The sequence below is a fragment of the Corylus avellana genome, chromosome 2, assembly GCF_965113065.1.
Source record: "Corylus avellana chromosome 2, dhCorAvel1.hap1.2, whole genome shotgun sequence".
NCBI classification, from domain to species: Eukaryota; Viridiplantae; Streptophyta; class Magnoliopsida; order Fagales; family Betulaceae; genus Corylus; species Corylus avellana.
This window is the reverse complement of record NC_142491.1, coordinates 25572394-25595436: the sequence shown is the minus strand read 5'-3', so window position 1 is coordinate 25595436 and position 23043 is coordinate 25572394. Positions and strand designations below refer to the sequence as shown.

Sequence of the window (23043 nt, the reverse complement as noted above, 5' to 3'; positions counted from 1 at the left end):
TTCAACTACAATTTACCCATACATATAATTATTTACCACACTAGGACTTATTATCAGACTAACATTATTATTAGTTAATGTCTTTATCATTTTAAACTTGTATTACATAAATATATCATCGTTAAATAATATTGCTATTATATTATTATCTCACAAATATTATTATTATTATATCTATTATTCTAAATCATCTCATGTGCAATTTTATCATATTAATAATAAACTTAATAATTATCTAGGGCGTTACAGGACATCATATTATTATTTAGCAAGAAATAAATATTTGGACTTACAAATTTTGAAGGAATTGTAAACCAAGTGAACTACGAAAATAAAATAAAATGAATGGACATCATATTATTATTTAGCAAGAAATAAAATAGAGGACATCATATTATTATTGACAAATTTTTATTGTTTGATTTCTAAGTTGTTGCAAACAATAAACATTTTCTTGTGTAAATGGTGTAAAAATCAAAATCAAGTTACTAAATTTACCTTGCTTGGCGACGAGAGACGGCGAGTTGAGAGAGGGAGTGACGTAGGCAGCGAGTTGAGAGAGGGAGTGACGAGTTGGAGGAAGAGAGAGAGAAATCTGGATTTTTTTGATGCAGTGATGCCGCGTAGTGTGTAAGAGTGAGGCAGGCTTGAGAGTTGAGAGGTAAAGGCTTGATGCATGGAGGCTGAGGAGCTTCGGATTTAGGTTTAGGGTTAGAAAAGAAAGGAATATATAGAAGTGCAAAACGACGTTGTTTTGCACTTCTATATAATAAAAAAAATAAAAATAATAAAATGAGGTTAGGGGGAATCGAACCCCGAAAGCTTTGTTGAAAAACTGGCACATGTACCACTATGCTACAACAACATATATATATTATATTTAAAAAAAAGCGGTTAACGGTTAGCGGTTAGCGGTTTTCCAAAACCCACTAACCGCTAACCGCAACCGCCTAGTCGGATAGCGGTTTTTACTAACCGCTTTGAAAGTGGTTAAGCGGTTAGGCGGTTTTAAATTTCAGTCCTAATTGCCTGAAACTATATGTGGAAGAAAAGCTTAGGTTGAAGGCTTTTTTGAGATGTAAAAGGGTTTGCGTCACTACTGATACATAGACATCTCTTCAAAATTTGAACTACATGGTTGTCACTGCTAGCTTCATAGATGTTGATTGGATAATGCATAAGAAAATAATCAAGTTTGGCATAATCTCAAACCATAAGGGTGAAAATGTTGGAGAGTACATTGATGGAGTGGGGGATTGAGAGTTTGTTCACTATTATCATATATATATATAAAAGCCGAGTTTTAACGTAGGGAATGCTTAGAATTGCGACACATGTCCTCCTAACTCCATCTCTCACGTCTCTCTCTCCCTCTATCTCAACTTAAATGTCTTAAACTAATTCTATGGTTTAAGACATTTAATTAATTGTGCTAACTCTCACTCTCCCATAATTTGTGTTTCAACGGTTTTTTGTCTCTTTCTCTCTCCCTTTATCTCCACTTAAATGTCTTAAACTAATTCTATGGTTTAAGACAATTAATTGTGCCAACTCTCACTCTCTCATAATTTGTGTTTTAATCGTTTTTTTAATTAATTGTGCTAACTCTCTCCCATAATTTGTGTTTTAACCGTTTTTTTTTTCTCTCTCTCTCTCTCTCTCTCTCTCTCCCTCTATCTCCACTTAATTGTCTTAAATCTCTCTCCCATAATTTTATATTTGAATTCCTTTTTTTTTTAATTAATTGTGCTAACTCTCACTCTCCCATAATTTATGTTTCAGCCGTTTTTTTTTTAAATATAATTTTATGTTTGAACCTTTTCTTTTCTCTCTCTAAACTAATTATATGGTTTAAGTGTCTTAACTATTTCTCTCTCCCATAATTTTGTCTCTCTCTCTCTTCCTCTATTTCCACTTAAATGTCTTAAATCTTTCTCCCATAATTTTATATCTAAATTCATTTATTTTTAATTAATTGTGTTAACTCTCACTCTCCCATAAAAGCCGAGTTTTGACGTAGGGAGTGCTTAGAATTGCAACATGTGTCCTCCTAACTTCATTTTTTTTTTTGTTCTAACTCTCTCTCCCATAAATCCGTAGGTCTCTCTCTCTCTCTCTCCCTCTGTCTCAATTTAAATGTCTTAAATCTCTCTCTCTCTCCTCTCCCATAATTTATGTTTGAACCGATTTTTTAATTTTTTATTTGTAATGCATTGAATTGTCATAATGAAGAAAACAAAAGGTTTTCAAATTCTCTATTTCTCTTTCTTTATTTAATTTTCTTTTTATCTTCTCTTGCTTTATGTTTATATCTCAATGTAAGATATATTATTATATATATTCATCATCATCATATATAAAAGCCGAGTTTTGGCTCAAAGAGAGCGTAGAATTGCGACACGTGTCCTGAACTTTTTTTTTTTAATTTTTTTCTCTTAACTCTCTCCCCCATAAATTTGTAGGTCTCTCTCTCTCCCTCTATCTCCACTTAAATGTCTTAAATCTTTTTCTCTCCCATAATTTATGTTTGAACCGATTTTTTGATTTTTTATTTGTAATGCATTGAATTGTCTTAATGAAGAAAACAAAATGTTTTCAAATTCTCTATTTTTCTCTCTTTATTTAATTTTCTTTTTATCTTCTCTTGCTTTATGTTTATATCTCAATATGAGACAATTAAAATGTATGAGTTTTATTTGTAATATATTTAATTGTCTTAATGAAGAAAACAAAAGGTTTCCAAATTCTCTCTTTCTCTCTCTGTTTATTTTTCTTTTTCTCTTCTCTTGCTTTCTATTTATATTTCAATATTCCTCAGTCAATTTCACACTCAAATCAGGAAAAAGACAAGACTACAAGAGAGAGGTAGAGAGAGTTTCTAATCGTTGTTTCTCATTGATTTCTTTTCTTTATTTTATTTTATTGCAAGAACAGTTCTTTTCAATTTTTCAATCGTTGTTTCTCAATGAAAAATTATACTATTCTCAATGAATAGTAGAATAGTTATTTTCAATTATATTAGTATTTTCATTTTATTCATTTTTTTTTTTATCTTTATTTTCGGTGCTTATGTTCTTCCAGTTTTGTTTTTGTCCCTTATATTTTTTTCTATTTTTTTTTTCTTCTCTTACTTTCTATTTATATCTCAATGTTCCTTTGTAAATTTCACAATCAATTCAGAAAAAGACAAGAGAGAGAGAGAGAGATTTGCATTGTTGTTTCTCAATGAAAAATGATACTACAGTTCTTTTATATATATATATATATATATATATATATATATATATATATATATTTCTAGAACAGTTCTTTTCAATTTTTCAATCGTTGTTTCTTAATGAAAAATTATAAAACAGTTTTTATTTTTATTTTATTTTTTAATTTTTTATCTAGAATAGTTATTTTCAATTAGTATTTTCATTTTTTTTTTAATCTTTATTTATGGTGTTTATGTTCTTCCATTTTTCTTTGTCCCTTATTTTTTTTTTCCTAATTTATATATTATTTTTTATTCAAATGATTACTTTTCTTTGGTAAATTTTACATTGAACTCAAGAAACAATAATGAGAGAGAGTTTCTTATTGTTATTTTTGGTTGATAATTTTTTAGTTTGTATATGTTGTCGTTCATTGAGTGATTTAATTTTTTTTATCTGTTTACATGCTTAATTAATGGATGACATTGGTTTTTAAGGTTTCATTGGAATCGAGAAACGTATACAGTAGAAAAAGACAATTCTTTCAATTATATTAAAATTTTATTTTTAGTTTTTTATTTTATCTTTATTTAATGTATTTATGTTCTTCCATTGTTATCCCTTAAATTTTCTACTAATTTATATATTATTTATTCAAATTGAATATTTTTCTTTTGTAAATTTCACATTGAATTAGGAAATGATAGTGAAAGAGTTTCCTATCATTATTTTTGGTGTATGATGCTTTTTTAGATGATGTCAATGTTCATTGTGTAGATTTTTTCATCTTTGTTTTCCTGTATGTCTTAAAATTAGTTTCATTCACTTTATATATATGAAGGATGGTTGTAAAAAAAAAAAAAAAAAGTGGTTATGTTCTTCCATTTTTTTTCCCTTAAATTTTATGCTAATTTATTCAAATTGATTAGTTTTCTTTTGTAAATTTCACGTTGAATTAAGGGAAATGATAGTGAAAAAGTTTCCTATCATTATTTTTGGTACGATGTATAATTGTATAATTAGATTATGTCAATATTCCTGCCAGTGTTTTTTATCTCTTTCATTTTTAAAAAGAAAAATTAAACTACTAACATTCTTTTGTTTACAAAATTAGTAAACATAACTGTAATCAAATATCAATATGCTCATATATTTTAGAACACTTCTTTATTTTTATCAGTGTAATAGAAAAATTTCTCAAAAAAATTGTTTATGAGGAGAAAGTTCAACTCCTGAAAGACAAAAGTTTACCCGAATCGATTGTGTAGTGGAGGAGAAGTGGTGTCATTGTTGGAATATAATGATTAATCAATCATTTTGTATAATTGATTAATCTATGTTTTTATTTTGAATTTTTTTCCTTTATATTTCATTTTAAACTACATATGTGGGAACAAATATTTAATATGTTTCAGTTTATAAGAACTAAAATTTATGAATTTTTAAATTGATTAGATATGTATTGAGTAAAACTATGGTTTAAAAGGATCTTATGAACATTTGTCATTTTTGGTAGCTAATTAGTTAATTAAGAGAAAAAAATAAAAATTGTTGTTGATAATCTTTTAAAGACTTTTTGAGTAAATTACAAAAAAAAAAAAAAAAACCCGTCGCGTAGCGCGGGCTTTAATTACAGCAGAGTTTTGACGTAGGGAATGCTTAGAATTGCGACACGTGTCCTCCTAACTCTATTTCCCACGTCTCTCTCTCTCTCTCTCTCCCTCTATCTCAACTTAAATGTCTTAAACTTTTTTGAGAAAAATGTCTTCAACTAATTCAATGGTTTAAGACATTTAATTAATTGTGCTAACTCTCACTCTCCCATAATTTGTGTTTCAGCCGTTTTTGTCTCTCTCTCTCTCTCTCTCTCTCTCTCTCCCTCTCCCTCTCCCTCTATCTCCTCTTAAATGTCTTAAACTCATTCTATGGTTTAAGATAATTAATTGTGCTAACTCTCACTCTCCCATAATTTGTGTTTCAATCGTTTTTTATTTTTATTTTTAAATTAATTGTGCTAACTCTCTCCCATAATTTGTATTTCAACCGTTTCTCTCTCTCTCTCTCTCTCTCTCTCTCTCCATTTAATTGTCTTAAATCTCTTTCCCATAATTTGTATTTCAATAGTTTTTTTTAAAAAAATTAATTGTGCTAACTCTCTCCCATAATTTGTGTTTCAACCGTTTTTTGTCTCTCTCTCTTTCTCTCTCTCTCTCTCTCTCTCTCCCTCTATCTCCACTTAATTGTCTTAAATCTCTCTCTTTCTCCCTCTATCTCAATTTAAATGTCTTAAACTAATTCTATGGTTTAAGACAATTAATTGTGCTAACTTTCACTCTCCCATAATTTGTGTTTCAATCGTTTTTTATTTTTATTTTTAAATTAATTGTGCTAACTCTCTCCCATAATTTGTGTTTCAACCGTTTTTTTTTTGTCTCTCTCTCTCTCTCTCCCTCTATCTCCATTTAATTGTCTTAAATCTCTTTCCCATAATTTGTGTTTCAATCGTTTTTTTTTTTAAAATTAATTGTGCTAACTCTCTCCCATAATTTGTGTTTCAACCGTTTTTTGTCTCTCTCTCTTTCTCTCTCTCTCTCTCTCTCTCTCCCTCTATCTCCACTTAATTGTCTTAAATCTCTCTCTTTCTCCCTCTATCTCAATTTAAATGTCTTAAACTAATTCTATGGTTTAAGACAATTAATTGTGCTAACTTTCACTCTCCCATAATTTGTGTTTCAATCGTTTTTTTTTTAAAAAAAAAATTAATTGTGCTAACTTTCTCCCATAATTTGTGTTTCAACTGTTTTTTGTCTCTCTCTCTCTCTCTCTCTCTCTCTCTCTCTCCCTCTATCTCCACTTAATTGTCTTAAATCTCTCTCCCATAATTTGTGTTTCAATAGTTTTTTTTTTTTTAATTAATTGTGCTAACTCTCTCCCATAATTTGTGTTTCAATCGTTTTTTTGTCTCTCTCTCTCTCTCTCTCTCTCTCTATCCCCCACTTAATTGTCTTAAATCTCTCTCCCATAATTTTATATCTGAATTCCTTTTTTTTTTTTTTTTAATTAATTGTGATAATTCTCACTCTCCCATAATCTCTCTCTCTCTCATAATTTATGTTTCAACCATTTTTTTTTAATATAATTTTATATTTGAACCTTCTCTTCTCTCTCTAAACTAATTATATGGTTTAAGTGTCTTAACTATTTCTCTCTCCCATAATTTTGTCTCTCTCTCTCTCCCATAATTTTCTCCACTTAAATGTCTTAAATCTCTCTCTCTCTCTCTCTCTCTCTCTCCCATAATTTATGTTTGAACCAATTTTTTGATTTTTTTATTTATAATGCATTGAGTTGTCTTAATGAAGAATACAAAAGCTTTTCAAATTCTCTATTTCTCTCTCTTTATTTAATTTTCTTTTTATCTTCTCTTGCTTTATGTTTATATTTTAATGTGAGATATATTATTATATATATATATATATTCATCATCATCATAATGCATTGAATTGTCTTAATGAAGAAAGCAAAAGGTTTTCAAATTCTCTATTTCTCTCTCTTTATTTAATTTTCTTTTTATCTTCTCTTCCTTTATGTTTATATCTCAATATGAGACAATTAAAATATATGAGTTTTATTTGTAATATATTTAATTGTCTTAATGAAGAAAACAAAAGGTTCCCAAATTCTTTCTTTCTCTCTCTGTTTATTTTTCTTTTTCTCTTCTCTTGCTTTCTATTTATATCTCAATGTTCCTCTGTCAATTTCACACTCAAATCAGGAAAAAGACAAGACTACAAGAGAGAGGTAAAGAGAGTTTCTAATCGTTGTTTCTCAATGATTTCTTTTCTTTATTTTATTTTTTTGCAAGAATAGTTCTTTTAAATTTTCCAATCGTTGTTTCTCAATGAAAAATTATACTATTCTCAATGAAGAGTAGAATAGTTATTTTCAATTATATTAGTATTTTCATTTTATTTGTTTTTTTTATCTTTATTTTCGGTGCTTATGTTCTTCCATTTTTGTTTTTGTCCCTTATATTTTTTTCTAATTTTTTTTTCTTCTCTTACTTTCTATTTATATCTCAATGTTCCTTTGTAAATTTTACAATCAATTTAGAAAAAGACAAGAGAGAGAGAGAGAGAGAGAAAGAGATTTGCATTGCTGCTTCTCAATGAAAAATTATACTATAGTTATTTTATATATATATATATTTTTTTTTTCTAGAACAGTTCTTTTCAATTTTTCAATCGTTGTTTCTTAATGAAAAATTATACTACAGTTTTTTTTTTTTTTTTAATCTAGAATAGTTATTTTCAATTAGTATTTTTTTTTCATTTTTTTTATTTTTTTTTTATCTTTATTTCCGGTGCTTATGTTCTTCCTTTTTTTTTTTGTCCCTTATTTTTTTCTTCTAATTTATATATTATTTTTGATTCAAATGATTACTTTTCTTTGGTAAATTTTACATTGAACTCAAGAAATAATAATGAGAGAGAGTTTCTTATCGTTATTTTTGGTTGATAATTTTTTAGTTTGTACATGTTGTTGTTCATTGAGTGATTTAATTTTTTTTATCTGTTTACATGCTTAATTAATGGATGACATTGGTTTTTAAGGTTTCATTGGAATCGAGAAACGTATACAGTAGAAAAAGACAATTCTTTCAATTATATTAAAATTTTTTTTTTAGTTTTTTATTTTATCTTTATTTAATGTATTTATGTTCTTCCATTGTTATCCCTTAAATTTTCTACTAATTTATATATTATTTATTCAAATTGAATATTTTTCTTTTGTAAATTTCACATTGAATTAGGAAATGATAGTGAAAGAGTTTCCTATCATTATTTTTGGTACGGTGTAGGATGCTTTTTTAGATTATGTCAATGTTCATTGTGTAGATTTTTTCGTCTTTGTTTTCCTGTATGGCTTAAAATTAGCTTCATTTACTTTATATATGTGAAGGATGGCTGTTAAGAAAAAAAAAATTGGTTATGTTCTTCCATTTTTTTCCCTTAAATTTTATACTAATTGATATATTATTTTTTCAAATTGATTAGTTTTCTTTTGTAAATTTCACGTTGAATTAAGGGAAATGATAGTGAAAAAATTTCCTATCATTATTTTTGGTACGATGTATAATTAGATTATGTCAATATTCCTGCCAATGTTTTTTATCTCTTTCATTTTTAAAAAAAAAAATTAAACTACCAACATTCCTTTGTTTACAAAATTAGTAAACATAACTGTAATCAAATATCAATATGCTCATATATTTTAGAACACTTCTTTATTTTTGTTAGTGTAATAGAAAAGTTTCTCAAAAAAATTGTTTATGAGGAGAAAGTTCAACTCCTGAAAGACAAAAGTTTACCATAATGGATTGTGTAGTGGAGGAGAAGTGGTTTCATTGTTGGAATATAATGATTAATCAATCATTTTGTATAATTGATTAATCTATGTTTTTATTTTGAATTTTTTTTCCTTTATATTTCATTTTAAACTACATATATGGGAACAAATATTTAATATGTTTCAGTTTATAAGAACTAAAATTTATGAATTTTTAAATTTATTAGATATGTATTGAGTAAAACTATGGTTTAAAAGGATCTTATGAACATTTGTCATTTTTAGTAGCTAATTAGTTAATTAAGAGAAGAAAATAAAAATTGTTGTTGATAATCTTTTAAAGAATTTTTGAGTAAATTACAAAATAAAAAAAAAACCCGGCGCGTAGCACGGGCTCTAAGCTAGTAGTTGATAATGCTACAGTCAATAATGTGGCAATTGAATGTGTGAAAATGAGGATGAAGGACAAGCTTTCTACTGTTTTGGAACATGAATTTCTTCACATGCGGTATGCCGCTCATATATTAAATTTTGTTGTAAATGAAGGCTTTAAAGGATTGGGTGACCATTTTTCTAATATAAGGAACGTAGTAAAATATGTGAGGTCTTCACTGGCGATAATGACAAAGTTTAAATAATGTATAGAACGGGAAAATATTAAATGTACAAAGATGGTGTGTCTAGATGTTCAAACAAGATGAAATTCTATGTACTTAATGTTAAGCTTCGCTGAGAAGTACCAAAAAACTTTTGACCTATTTGGGGAGGATGAAGTAGTCATTTTGTTGTTCCTACCTCTATTAAGTGGGAAAATGCTAGGCAATTTGTGAAGTTTTTGAAATCGTTTTATAATGCCACATTGAAGTTCTCTAGTTCAACTCATGTCACCTCCAACTCATATTTCATTCAACTTTGTATTATTCAAAATACCTTAGATGATGAGTGTCTTAGTTCTAATCTTATCCTTAGTTCAATGAGCTATAATATGAAAAATAAGTATGAAAAGTATTGGGAGAGTACGAATAAGATTAATGATAAGATTAACTTAATGTTCTATGTGGCTTTTGTTCTTTACCCGTGTTCCAAGATGAAGGCGTTGATATTTTGGTTGAGAAGATACAATGGGTCTAAGTCATCTAATTAGGCAACCAAAATTGAGAAAATTGTGAAAAACCTTTTGAACCGTTTGTGTGAACAATACAATGAGTTTCATGGAGGTGGGTTGTCTAACTTTGATGCAAGTATAGGAAGTTTAACTGTTACTTCTTTAAATGTTGTTGGTGAAGATTTAAAGGATCAAGAGTCACAATATATAAGGGTGTTCTCCCAACACCTTGTGGAGGAGAACAACTTGGAGTGTAGGTTGGAGGCGAATCGATATTTGTTGGATGGGTGTAAAGCAACAACCCAAGATTTTAATATCTTACTTTGGTGGAAGATTAATGCACTTAAAAATCCTCTTCTCGCAGAGATAGCCCGTGATGTATTGGCCATTCCTATTTCCCTTGTTGCATCTGAGTCTGCCTTCAGCAACAGAGGACGTATATTACTTATTTGCACACAAGACTGGTTAAAGAAGTGTCCAATTAACAATGAGGTGTTTGAGAAGCTTATGAAATGGGAAAGCTATGATGAGCATGGTAAATTACTTATTTATAAATTCCTTTTACTTTTTGCTATTTACTATGTTTTTATAGTTTGACATTATGTACTATGATATTAAAATGTCATGATTTTCAAAATGATCATTCTTAACTTTATTTGTAATTTGTTGTTATATCCATAAGATTTAGCTAAATGATCAAATGGGAGTGGTGTTAGATTTCTAAAGCTTGTGTGACATGCTAGATTATATCAATAGACAATATATTATGTTTTTAATATGTTTATGACTATTTTTATTATAAGGGGTTATTTCTTTTGGATTGGTTGTTGGTTTGTATGCATACTTGTTTTTATTTTTTTCTTTGGGTTTTTAGGACACTTTTCAAATGTATTATGAAAGCAAAGAACAACCATAACTAAGCCTAGCTTATTGGGCTAAAAAAACTATAATTATTTTTTTAAAGGGCAAAAAATGTCTAAATTAAGCCCAAAAAAATAGGCCCAAAATGTATATTTTTTTGAAAACCCAGTTACCAGTTGGGATAACTAGGCACCAACTGGTAATAACTGGGTACCCCGGTTACGGTTACCGGTTTTAGCCAATAACCGGTAATTGTACCTAGGTTGACACCCCAAATACAATGTAAAGTTTGAAAATACTTAGATGTTTATGTTAGCTCTATGTGTTTTGTAATGTTGATGTTTAGTTATTTTTGTTGCATTATTATAATCTCTGATGTGATGTGCTCATATTATAAGACGCTATAGGTATGTGGAGGTTATTGTGGCGACTTGGTCCTTATATATATATTAAGGGGGTCGCTATAATATGACATAGTACATCAGAACGTGCAGTATAACAGCTATAGGCTTACTATACAAGTTAACTTTATGAGTAAAAGTGTGAGTGCGAGCATTGGATCCAATGATTGTTTCGTGACCGTCACAACGATGTTTGATTGGCGGGTTACTACAGGACGTATATCATTAATAGCGTAGGCCACCCGAGGCCAGACTCAGTTGGGTTGTTAGTGTTATGAGCGGTATCGTGCAATGGTTGGGACATTGCATTGTATTACAGGTCCCTTATGACAGCACCAACCTTGCTGAGAAGGGGTAATATCTCGAGTAGACCATACACTTTGAACTATCATTTGATTCTTATAGTTAAAACATATATTACATCTATATTGCATCTATGAATAACTGTTCAGTCACAATGTTGCATATATTTATCAACAACTAAGTTCATCATTCAAATGACATATATATCATGTGCATTTTTATTCACTAAGTCGTTGGACTTACCCTTGTATTTTTTCCCCTCCATTATGTATAATTATGTTGTTTAGCTAGCGTAGCTGAAGATGGATTCGGGGAGGCACCTAGTTGTTATGACGAATTTGCTCATGATCGTTTTTGAGGACTTGGACATTGTTTGGCTCAAGTCAATGTGGAATGCCGATGAGTTTGTTCGTTTGGAGTTGCTTGAAACCATCTTTATGCTTTATTTAGTTAAATGTATGCCTTAGTATTTTCATAATAGCTTTTCATGATATGTATTATTATTTTGGTGACCGGTCTCTGATCGATACATTTGGAGATCTAGTGATGTTATGATGTATTGAGTTTACTCTAGTTATTATGATTGTAGTTTTAATTTATAGTTATATCTGTCCCTTAATTAAAAGTCTTCCCCTGTAGTCTTTCTTCGAAAAGGAGGAGATGCTTGAATCTTGTTCTAAGAGGAATAAGGCTGGGAGGCGAACCATAGAGTCAATGACCAGTTAATTGATTTCCATGGGACATTACAATTTGGGTTCTTTTGGGCACGTCATTTGGAATGCTTGTTGGTGGACTACTGGCGGCATTCCAAGTGCTACGGTGTGGATGATTGTGTCTTCGTACCTTTTGTAGTGTCTATAGAAAGAAATGAATGACATGAGTTTTGAGAATCGCAAGATGACTTTGGAGAAGGTTAAGTCTTCATTTTTCAACAATTTGCATCTCTAGACAGCTACTTATGTTTCTCTTATGGTGATTAGTTACCATAATTTTCCTATTCTATTTGCTTAAACTAATTAAGTGGCTTCTCTTGTATACTTTTTGTGTACATAATGCTTTACACTTTTAATAATAACCTTATTTTTTTAAAAAAAAATGAGCGAATGAATGCGTATCAAGTGTCGGTATTTGCTATGTGGGAAGAAAAAACTACATATGAACATTGAAATCATACCAAATTTAAGTCAAGAAGTTAGGGCTTGTTTGCTGATGTTTTATTTTTCATTATTTTTTTCACTATTTTTTGAGTATATGTTCGGGTGTTTTTTACACCAACTCTAATTTTTTTAACCCAACTCAAATTTGTTCAACCCAATTCAAATATTTTCAACCCAACTCAAAAATAAAATACAAAAAAAGAAAGAAAAGCAACAAAAAAATATATTTTTAAAAAAAAAAACAAAAACTTGAGGGTGTCGGACCACCCCTAAGCGCTTTTCAGGGGTGGCTGGCCACCCCCATCTCATTAATAGTGGTGGCCGAGCCACCCCCTAACAGTGCCTAGAGGGGGCCCACCCCCAAGTTGTTTTCGTTTGTGGGTGTCTTGGCCACCCAAATTAGTTTCGGGGGCACCATGGGCACCACCCAGCCACCCCCGTCTCATTAATAGTGGTGGCTGAGCCACCCCCTAACAGTGCCTAGAGAGGGCCTACCCCCAAGCTGTTTTCAGTTGTGGATGTCTTGGCCACCCATATTAGTTTTGGGGGCACCCTAGGCACTTAGAGTTGGCATAGCCACCCGTTGCCACCCCCTAGGGATGGTTTTCGAACCATCTATTTTTTGTTTTTTTGGTTTTTTCTTTTTAAAATTCATATATATATTCAATTTAATTTAGGTTCCCAAATTTTCGTTTCATATTCCTTAAACTATTCAAAAATAATTTTTTTTTTTAAAAATCTTGGTATATGCAATATGGTTTGTAGCTAATTCATTCAAATTAATCTAATAAAGTGACATGTGTTCATTAGCATGTGAAAATCATATATTTTTTTAATCACATATTTTTTTAATAACATGTAATTCTCATATGCCTATGGACATATACTACTTTATTAGATTGATCTATATAAATTAAATACAAATTAGTTTATAGCTAATTTTTATCCGGTAAAAGAATAATAAAAAACAATAAAAAAAATCGCACAGGGAAACGAGCCTTAAAATAGATATTTTTCCCAACTTAACTCAACTCTTTTTTCAAATCAAACGGTGTATTTCTCAACTCAACTCAACTTTTTTCAACTTAATTAAAAAATTTTCAACTCAACTAAAAAAATATCATTGATTACAAAAAAAAAAAAAAAAAAAACATATATTTAGAGGGTGGCCAAGAAAAGAGCTTTGTTTGGAGCATGTTCTGAAATAGTGATGGAGGCTGAGACGGAGGAAAGAACCAAACCCATTGCCATCTTCATTGCCTTCGGTACTAGAGGCGACGTCTATCCCATCGCTGTAAGACTGTCCCTCCGTTCCTTTTTCCGTTTGGTTGCTCTGTAACATTTTAGAGGAAAATCGAAATAGAGCATTTCTAAGTTTTCTGAGTCCTAGAATTTTAATTTTTTCTTTACTTTTCTCCGCAACCAAACGGAGAGTTAATCTAGTCCAAGTTTATAAATATCTAGATTTAGAGAAAATAGACAAAAGTAGAGAAATACCTCTCAGCTATTGATTGATTGATTATTTATTTTAATTTTCTGCTATACTGTGGGTTTGGATTAGCAGTTTCAAAACATGCAATTTTAAAAATTGTTATTTCAAAATGTAGATGGTAACAACACAATTAAAAAAAAAAAAAAAAACTTTGATAAAATTTCAGTTTGGCCAATAAAATCGTAATTCCGCTTTAACCACAAATTTTTAGAACAAACCTCCAAACGGGATAATTTTTGCAATTTGTACAAATATGCCAATTTGGCTTGCGAAATTGTAGGGCCAAACGGACTCTAAAAGAGGAAATATAACAATTCAAATGAAATGTGGCAAAACATTGACACTGGTTATGTCTTCTTGGATTTATATGTGCAGATTTTTGTATTCTTAATGTCAGCCCACCAAATTTTACTTTACTATTGCTCAAGAAATTTCTGTAATTAAACAAAAATTCTGTCTTCAACTGAGAGAATGTTTTATATGGCAATGTATATTGATGGGTTTCTCTTTGTAATGCATATTGATATTGCAATGACAGTGCCATTCGTAACAGTTGCAATGTTTCCTACCTCCCCATCCTCCTCCCTTACCTTTTCCAGGCCATTGCTGCAGCTTTTGCTTGTGACCAGAAGCAATACAATGTGGTCCTGATAACTCATTCAGCACATGAGGTTTGAAATTCCTAATTATTTTCATCTTTAGGAATTGCTGATTATTTTCATTGGACTGTGGTCCTGGTAACAGAATTGCTGATTGTTTTCATTGGACTTAATTCCATCAATAATTAAAAACAAGAATACAAGTCAAAAGGCTGCATCTCGAAACCAGCCCCTTGAGCTAAGGCTGATATGTGGTAGTAAATTCAAACAAAAGCAATCACAGGCTGCATTACTAACAAACAAACAACAAACAAAGGAAATTAACATGCCAACTTTAACCCAAAAATTGAGCCGAGAAGATCAAGAGTCTTTACTCAGGCTTCACTTACCTGGTTGCTCTATACATGAATATGCTGTTCCACCATTTCTTTGATGGACTCTAGCCTGCCCTTTGGATTCACAAAACTAGAGTGGTCAGTTTTTAAAAGCTTTCTCATGGCATAAAACTTGAACAAATTGATATAAAAACTATTCACAAAATGTTTTCATACCTTAAAATTGAGTCACGACTTTTCTAAAAGTTACTGAATACAATTTTAAGCAAAGCCTGTTCATGTCATGATTCCTTGGTTGCAGAACTTAGGTCTTCACTTGGCAGAAAAGCATGTTGCTTATTATCCAATTTCATCACCGCCTGTTCTTTCTACTGATCAAAATCATGAGACTGCTACAGGTTTGGATTGCTGACTTTGGTCTCCTTCTCCTTGTTATTTTATAAACAAAGCTAAATTATAATGGATGAAATTGGTTGTCTACAGTAATGAACAAGCTTACATCTTTAATGGATCCTTTTGTCTTATTAGGATCAACCTCAATGGAGTTGTCATTTTTGCTGCACAAAGAAAAGCTTCAAAGAGAACATAGACAAGAGTGCTATTCTCTAGTTCAAAGGATATTTGGATGTGGCCCAAGCTTGGAGGGTGATTTTATTCTGATAAATTTCTTTGCATTGGTACTTTTTTATCGTTGAAAAAGTTTAGTAAAAAAAAATCTTACAAAAAGTTTCAGAAATGGTTTATAAAGATACTCTCACCTTTATTTTTGAGATTTAACGTAGTTATTTATAAAAAATAAAAGAAATTGAATTATCTGCCCTTTTAAGTTTGACATTTAATTTCTCTGTTATCAACGACTGATAATTATGTGTACATCCAATATATTCAGCCATCATGTCATCAATGATGGTGATGGTGGGAAAGAGTGGGTTGGGCGTGGTATGCCATGGAAGACATAAGGAAACTTTTTATTCATAAAAAAAAAAAGATAAAAGAAAATGCCGTACTGTATATTTACTTTCTCTTTTCTTTTCTTTTCTTTTCTCTAAAGGAAAGATATTAATGGAAAGTGACCTTCCATAAGATAACAAATGGTTTGGAATACTATACATACATACATATACGTATTAGATTTGTTGATTTGAAAACTGAATTCAGGCAGTAGGTGCAATTAAGTGATTGATACCAGGAAGATCTCCTTTCCTTGATGATGCAGGAAGGGTGGAGCCTTGCGGAAATGTTTTGTGTCCGTTGCGTAGTTGCTGCCCCATATGTTGTCCCATATAGGTGAAGAATTTCATTTTCTTTTTACACAATTGAACATTGAATGTAATTATCTATCTTTTGTTGTGACTGTCTAGCCTCAAATTTGCCTCATGAATAGTTAATACAGTAGGAGTCTCCTCTATGAGGGAAAACTTAGATGTTACTCCATTTTGGTCATATAGGAAGAGTAGAAGTTCTACTGCTATAGATAACAAAGTTATCTTAATGTTACTTATAAAAAAAAGGGGGGGGGGGGGGGGGTGGGGGTGTTCTGGGAGTCGGGAGGGATCCCTTGTATACGACTTTGACCTTCAAGACTTGAAAAATCGACATACTTGTGCTTGACAACTTAAAATTTTACCATTGCACTGGACTTATCAATATTTTTCTTTTTCTCTGGAATGGTTGATTTCAAATGCATAAATTGGCATTTTAAATATTAAATATTTTAAACCCCAAGGGGTTGGCTCAGTGGTTGGACAACCTGGGACTTTGAGTATGCTCTTCAAGGTCTTAGGTTCAAAACCCACTGAGTGCAAACTGCTTCTTGGGGCCATCGGATTGGGGGTTCGCCTCTTGAATTAACTGAGCTGCACTTGCGGGAAACTCCTTGCCGAGGGCCTGTGCACCCTCGGGGTTAGTCGGAGCGAAGCTCTGGATACCCAGTGCTAAATAAAAAAAAAACAATTAACTGTTTTAATAATGAAAATGGTCCATAGATATGTTTAGATATCAGCCTATTGTTTATATCCCCTCTAGTGTTGACATTTTGATGGAACCGTTGTTAGCAATATGGAAATATAAGTCATCTACTAATTGTTTTTTGATGATGGGGAAACCCCCCTAGGTAGGGTCACTTCGTGTATACACCCCTAAAGGATTAACCCCAAACCTGTGTAATGCACTCCTACCGCATGATTCGGTTAAATTTAGCTTTTGTTAGGGGTGTGGCCCCAAGGATTGTTTGCACCCAAGGAGATTCAAACCTTAGACCTGATGGTTATACCACCAAAATTCAAGGCCTTCATCACTTGAGCCAACCCCAAGGGCTCCAGCTACTTATTATTGATTGTAGGATATTGTAATTTAATGGCTGACAGGTTAATGATAGTTGTGGATAGTATGGGTGGTTTGGGTTTTTAGAATTGGATTCTAGGAAAAAGTTTATATCCCCTATAGTGATTGTTTTATTTTATTTTATTATTATTTTTTAAATCTATACAAATCCTTCTTACATTAACTTTTTACCCTCCAAAAAGTTTTTTTTTTTAGTTACTTATCGAAAAGTATTTTGTAATTAAACACTGAAAAAGTGTTTTCTGTGGGGATCACATCTAAAAACTTGTTTAGATAACTAACATCTTAAAATTGTCTTTTGTGTTTAAACAACATTTTTGCTGTTTAAGTAGCCAATCAAACACGTTGTTAGGGTTTAGATGGCTGTTCCTGGGCTGTGGATAGTATGGGTGGTTTGGGTTCTTTAGAATTGGATTCTAGGAAAATGATATAAGAAAATCAGATTAATGTTGGTTGGAATTTAAAATAAAATTGCTAAAAACTGAAAAGAAAATAGAAAGAAGAAAAAGAAAAAAGAAAAACATAGGCATCACTCCTAGTTATCTTAAGTATCTTTGGGTTTCCTTGGCATCACACCTCAGAGAAGGGTTGTGTCAATTGGAAATTGCATAGTTGCTTCTTTATTCAACTATTATTAGAAAAACCCTACATCTATGTATATTGGCATATAATGCCTAACCCTAATGTACTTATACTAGTTAAAGCCCAAACCAAATATGCGAAACCCATAAATAAAACCTAATAATGTAATAAACCCAAAATAAGACCTAATGGATCAAAAGTACAGCTCATGCCCATAAATATAAAATTCTAGAAATTCCCTTGACTCTTAAAATAGAATAAAATAAAAATGAATTGATTTCTCGTTGCCAGCATCACCTAGACTCAAAACAAAGACTTTTTAGATACTTTGGTATCATGTTGGGGATCCATGATGAGTGAAATAACTTGGTGAAAATTTGAGAAAATATTTTTTTTGATAAGTAAAAAAAAAATTTTACTTATGTTCTCATGTTATTGCAATTACAATGGTCTGCTACTCTCTCTCTCTGGCTGACAGGTTTCAATGTCCCTTTTGACCTTTCATATGTATTTTTTCATGCATATGAACCACCTTTATCAACTTTTAGATATTCAATTGAGACTTTATAGTTTCCATTCTTCTTGAAAGACCATGTATTTTTTTCAGTCAATTTTCCTAAGACATTTCTCGCAACTTTGTGTTACCTGTCCAGTAATCAGCAATAAGGATTGTGGAGCGAAATCTTTTTCTGTATGATTACATTAGTTCTTTTCTTGATTTACCATGTAGTGCACCTTCATCATTTGAGCGCCAGTTCAGAAAAGAATTTCCACTTTTGTATAGATATCTCCAGGAAGCTCCCATTGATAAGGTACTCATGCTTCTCAGTAGAAAAGCATGAATGATGCCACTGTAACTGGTTTTTTGCCTAGTCATGTGAAGTGCAATTTTGCTGATAGAAAAACATCATTAAAAAATAAATAGATTCTGTTCCCCTTTTATTGAAGTAGGTTTTTCATCCATAGCTTTATCGATTTTGATCTACCTCCATGCACATAGGTTTGTTGGAAGGACGTGATTCATTGGATGTGGCCTCTTTTCACTGAAAGTTGGGGATCATGGAGATGTGATGAAATGAATCTGAGTACTTTCCCTTTTACGGTTGGTGTTTTCTACACCAGATTTGTTGATGCTTTTGATTCATTATGTAGCCGCAACTCAGTTATTCAAAAGACAAAACCTCGACTTGATAGTTTATTAATGAAACAACATATAGCAGTGAATTTAAAAAAAAAAAAAGAAAAAGAAAAGAGAAAAGAGAGAAAGGAAAGAAAAGAATAAAATCGAAGTGCCTTGCTGTGTGCTTATTGTACTGTCCAGAGCTACATGGCTTCTGTCTTTCTTAAACTCATCGCAGTGCTCCTTTCTTGACTCAGGATCCAGTAACAGGTCTCCCCACATGGCATGATAGGCCTCCATCGCCCCTGTTATTGTGAGTAATTAGTTTCACACACACACACATACACATATATATTTGAGATAAAAAAGGCCATATTTATAGGTTATCCTATGATGTACCATGGGACATAAATGTGTCTGTAGCTTTCTTCTTCTTGAGCATTATTTGAACTTTTCAAGCCCTGATACTTGTGCATTCCATCTGGTCTATCCAGTAGGTTTGAAATAACATATGGAAGTCTGAAATGTGGAAGTTCAATGTCTGTGAATTAATGAAAGATATATATTGGGCTGATCTTGTTTTAATTCTTATTTTCAGTCATGTACCATTTGTTTGATTTACTTTAAGTCTTTTAAAGGGGCCATGTGATTGTCATGCGAGTCACTTGAGTAGGGCAATTTTTTTTGATAAGTATTTAATCTCATTGTAAAACTCAGAGGGTTGAAACCCTAGTTCATAGGAAGTATACAAGAAAATCCCGTATTCAGTAGTAAAATAAGAACAAAGGTTCAAAAAGTTAGAAAAACTGGAAAAAAGAAAACTTTTATGAGCTGTTATCCATGTGTAAAGGGAGTTGAATATAGTCTTTTTTAGCTCCACCCCCAAAGTCTCTCTATCTTCAGAGCTTCGTACATTTTACTCTATCCAAATACACCACATTAAACATACAGGAGCCAACCTCCAAACTTCCAAAATATCACGACGCCCCACTTGATCTCCCCAACTCATCAACAACTCTCTCATGCTTCTAGGCACAATCCATTTAACACCAAACAAATTATATAACGTGCTTTGTAAAGTTCTTGCTTCTTCACAATGAAGAAGAAGGTGATCGATAGACTACCCACTCTTGTACATACAAAACACCAAAGTCTTCTTAATGTTTAGGGCAATGCTAGTGTTATGTTCTAGCTATAAATACATCTTAAGAGATTGTGAGTAGCGACTTTGATTATTACTTTTTGGGAAAAATATAAAAAAGCCCCCTAAACTACTAGCTGTTTGTAATATAGCTCCCTAATGTTCAAAAAGTACTAAAGTAACCCTCCAAACTACCAAAATGTATCAAAAAGGCTCTTATTTTTTTATATTCCTATAATACCCCTATTCTTTTAACAAATAAAATAATAAAATAATTGTAAAAAAAAACCAAAAAATTAGTGAAAAATACAAAAAAACCAATGGGTGAATAAATACAAAAAAAAAAGAAGAAGAGTTTTTTGGAATAAATAAATAATTAGTTACTGTAATTGGCCTAAATTACAAATTGCTTCATGTCGTATAGTAAAATCAATGCGCGAATAAAAACAAATTTTTAACAGAATTTGACTCCAGGGACTAAATTGTTTTTTTTGGAATATCTCAAGAATCGTACCTTTGATTTTACTTTAATATGACATGAATAGTCACTGTAGTTGGCCTAAATAATTTATTTATTCCAAAAAACATTTTTTTTTGTATTTATTCGCCCATTGGTTTTTTTCTATTTTTAAAAAATTGTTTGGTTTTTTTTTTTTACAATTATTTTATTATTTTATTTGTAAAAAGAATAGGGGTATTATTGGAATATAAAAAAAAAAGTGGCATTTTTGATACATTTTGGTAGTTTGGGGGCTACTTAGTACTTTTTGAACATTGGGGGGCTATATTGCAAACGGTTGGTAGTTTGGAGGGCTTTTTTATATTTTTCCCTTAACTTTTTTTTTTTTTTTTTTTTTTTTTGTGGCTAAGTAATTCAATCTCATTAAAAGCATAGAGGGGTGCAACCTAAGTATACAAGAAGCATAACTGAGAGAACCCTATTTAGGGAATAAAAGAGAATTCTGAAATTCTAGAAAAGCGAGGACTAGTGTACATCGCCATTCAAGTATAAAGAGAGTTTAAGATGACAGCTTTTAAGTCTATCACTGATCTCTTAGTCTTTGAAACTTCTCGCATTTCGCTCTCTCCAAATGTTATGCATTAAGCATAGAGGAGCCAACTTCCAATCTTCTAAAATACATCAATTTCCACATTGTCCTCTCCAACTAACTGATAAATCCATCACCCTCTTAGGCATGACCCACTTTACACCAAAAATATGGAAAATTGAAACTCTCAATTCTCTAGCCACATCATAGTGGAGAAGGTGATCAATAGTCTTCTAGCTCCTCTCTTGCACACACATCACTAGTCTACCACTATGATGCTTCTCTCTCTCAAGTTATTCAAAGTTAAAGATTTTTCCTAGTGCCGTCCACACAAAGAACACGACTCTTGAAGGAGTCCTAGTTCTCCAAATGCTCTTTCAAGGAAATGGGGAGCCAACAAGAGTGCAAAGCACATGGTAGAAAGATCTAACCTCGAACTTCCATCTTTTGAAAGGAATCCAACACATTTTATCTTTGCAACCTCGTCTCAATTTGAGAAAATACAAATGATTAAAGAATGAAGTGGCCAAGTCCACTTCCCAATCATGCATTGAATTGGTAAAAGAAATATTCCACTTAAGGTTGCCGTTAAGGAATTGTACATGATCCGCCACCAGAGCCTCCTTACAGTTGGTAATTCTAAACAATTCCAAAGAGAAGTCTTTAAGGGATGATTCCCGCACCACAAATCATGCCAAAACTTTATCTTAGACCCGTCTTCCTTCTCATATCTGGCAAATCTAGAAAACACTCCCCACCCCTCTTAATGTTTTTCCACAACCCCACCCTGAAAGGACCAACAACCTCTTTGGAACACCATCCTCCCCGCATACTATCATATTTGGTTTCCACCACCGATATCTACAACGCTTCTCTTTCTATGGAAAAATTCTATACCCCAATCCACTATAGTAAATTGGAGAACATTGGCTAGATGGAATTTAAACTCGTTGCCAACTCCACCCCACATAAAATCCTTTTGAAGTTTCTCAATCCATTTGGCAACTCCTATGGGGATGGGAAAAAGAGATAGATAATAAGTGGGCAAAGGAGAGAGTGATTTTAATTAGAGCCACCACCCTTCGATAAGTTGAGCCTCTTCCAACCAACCGAAGGACCTTCCATCTTTCAAGAATGCCATCCTGTATTTATTTAGCCTTACATGAAGCTCCCAAAGGAAGAGCCAAATACTTCATAGGCAAAGATGACACCCTACAACCATCCAAGAATACAAGCCAAACCTCCAATATCATTCACCATGCCAACATGGGCTAACTCTAATTTAGATAATCTTCAATCTTGAGACAACTTCAAAACATAAGAAGAGACAACTTAGATGACGAAAATGGTCCATTTTTGCTTCATAAAAGATCAAATTATTGTCTGCAAACAAAAGATGGGACACTAGGAGCTCACCCGTATTCCTCGACCCCACCGAAAATCTCATAAAAGCCTCCTATCCACTGAGGAGGATAACATTTTACTCGAAGCCTCCATGACAACCACAAATAGCATAGGAGATAAAGTGTCTACTTGTCTTAGGCCACGAGAGCTATTAAAGCAACCCAGAAGGAGAATTATTAACCAACACCGAGAAATGCATCCTAGATATACAGTGAGCTATCCAATCTCTCCATTTCTCCCCAAAGCCACATCTCTCAATAGATACGATGGCTTTAGAAACTTCAACGAGATTTCTTATGGGGAGGTATTAATGAGGAGTTTAAGTACCATTTAGTTAATTGGTCAAAAATTTGTGCTCTGAAGCAAACTGGTGGATTTGGGGTAAGAAACTTGATTAAGTTTAATCAAGCATTACAAGGTAAGTGGTTATGGCATTACGCTACAGAGGGAGGCTTTGTGGAGGCTGGCGGTGGAAGTAAACTATGATAGTATGAGCGGAGGTTGGTGTTCTAAGCAGGTAGAGGGACTCTTTGTAGTTGGAGTGTGGAAACATATTAGGAGGGGGTGGTGAGTTTTTTTTGAGATTTGTCAGATATGAAATGGGA

General features: G+C 31.9%; 1 protein-coding gene across 1 annotated transcript in view; it reads left to right on the top strand.

The window, feature by feature from the left end:
• The first annotated feature begins 13548 nt into the window (after positions 1–13548).
• The window catches only part of LOC132183199 (UDP-Glycosyltransferase superfamily protein), a 43427-nt gene continuing 33932 nt past the window's right edge, over positions 13549–23043 (top strand). The window contains 9 exon segments of the mRNA XM_088513388.1: positions 13549–13667; positions 14419–14457; positions 14459–14536; positions 15101–15197; positions 15328–15476; positions 16016–16086; positions 18455–18536; positions 18725–18826; positions 19102–19157. Coding sequence (XP_088369514.1) covers positions 13584–13667; positions 14419–14457; positions 14459–14536; positions 15101–15197; positions 15328–15476; positions 16016–16086; positions 18455–18536; positions 18725–18826; positions 19102–19157 — 758 coding nt within the window. The 5' untranslated portion in view covers positions 13549–13583.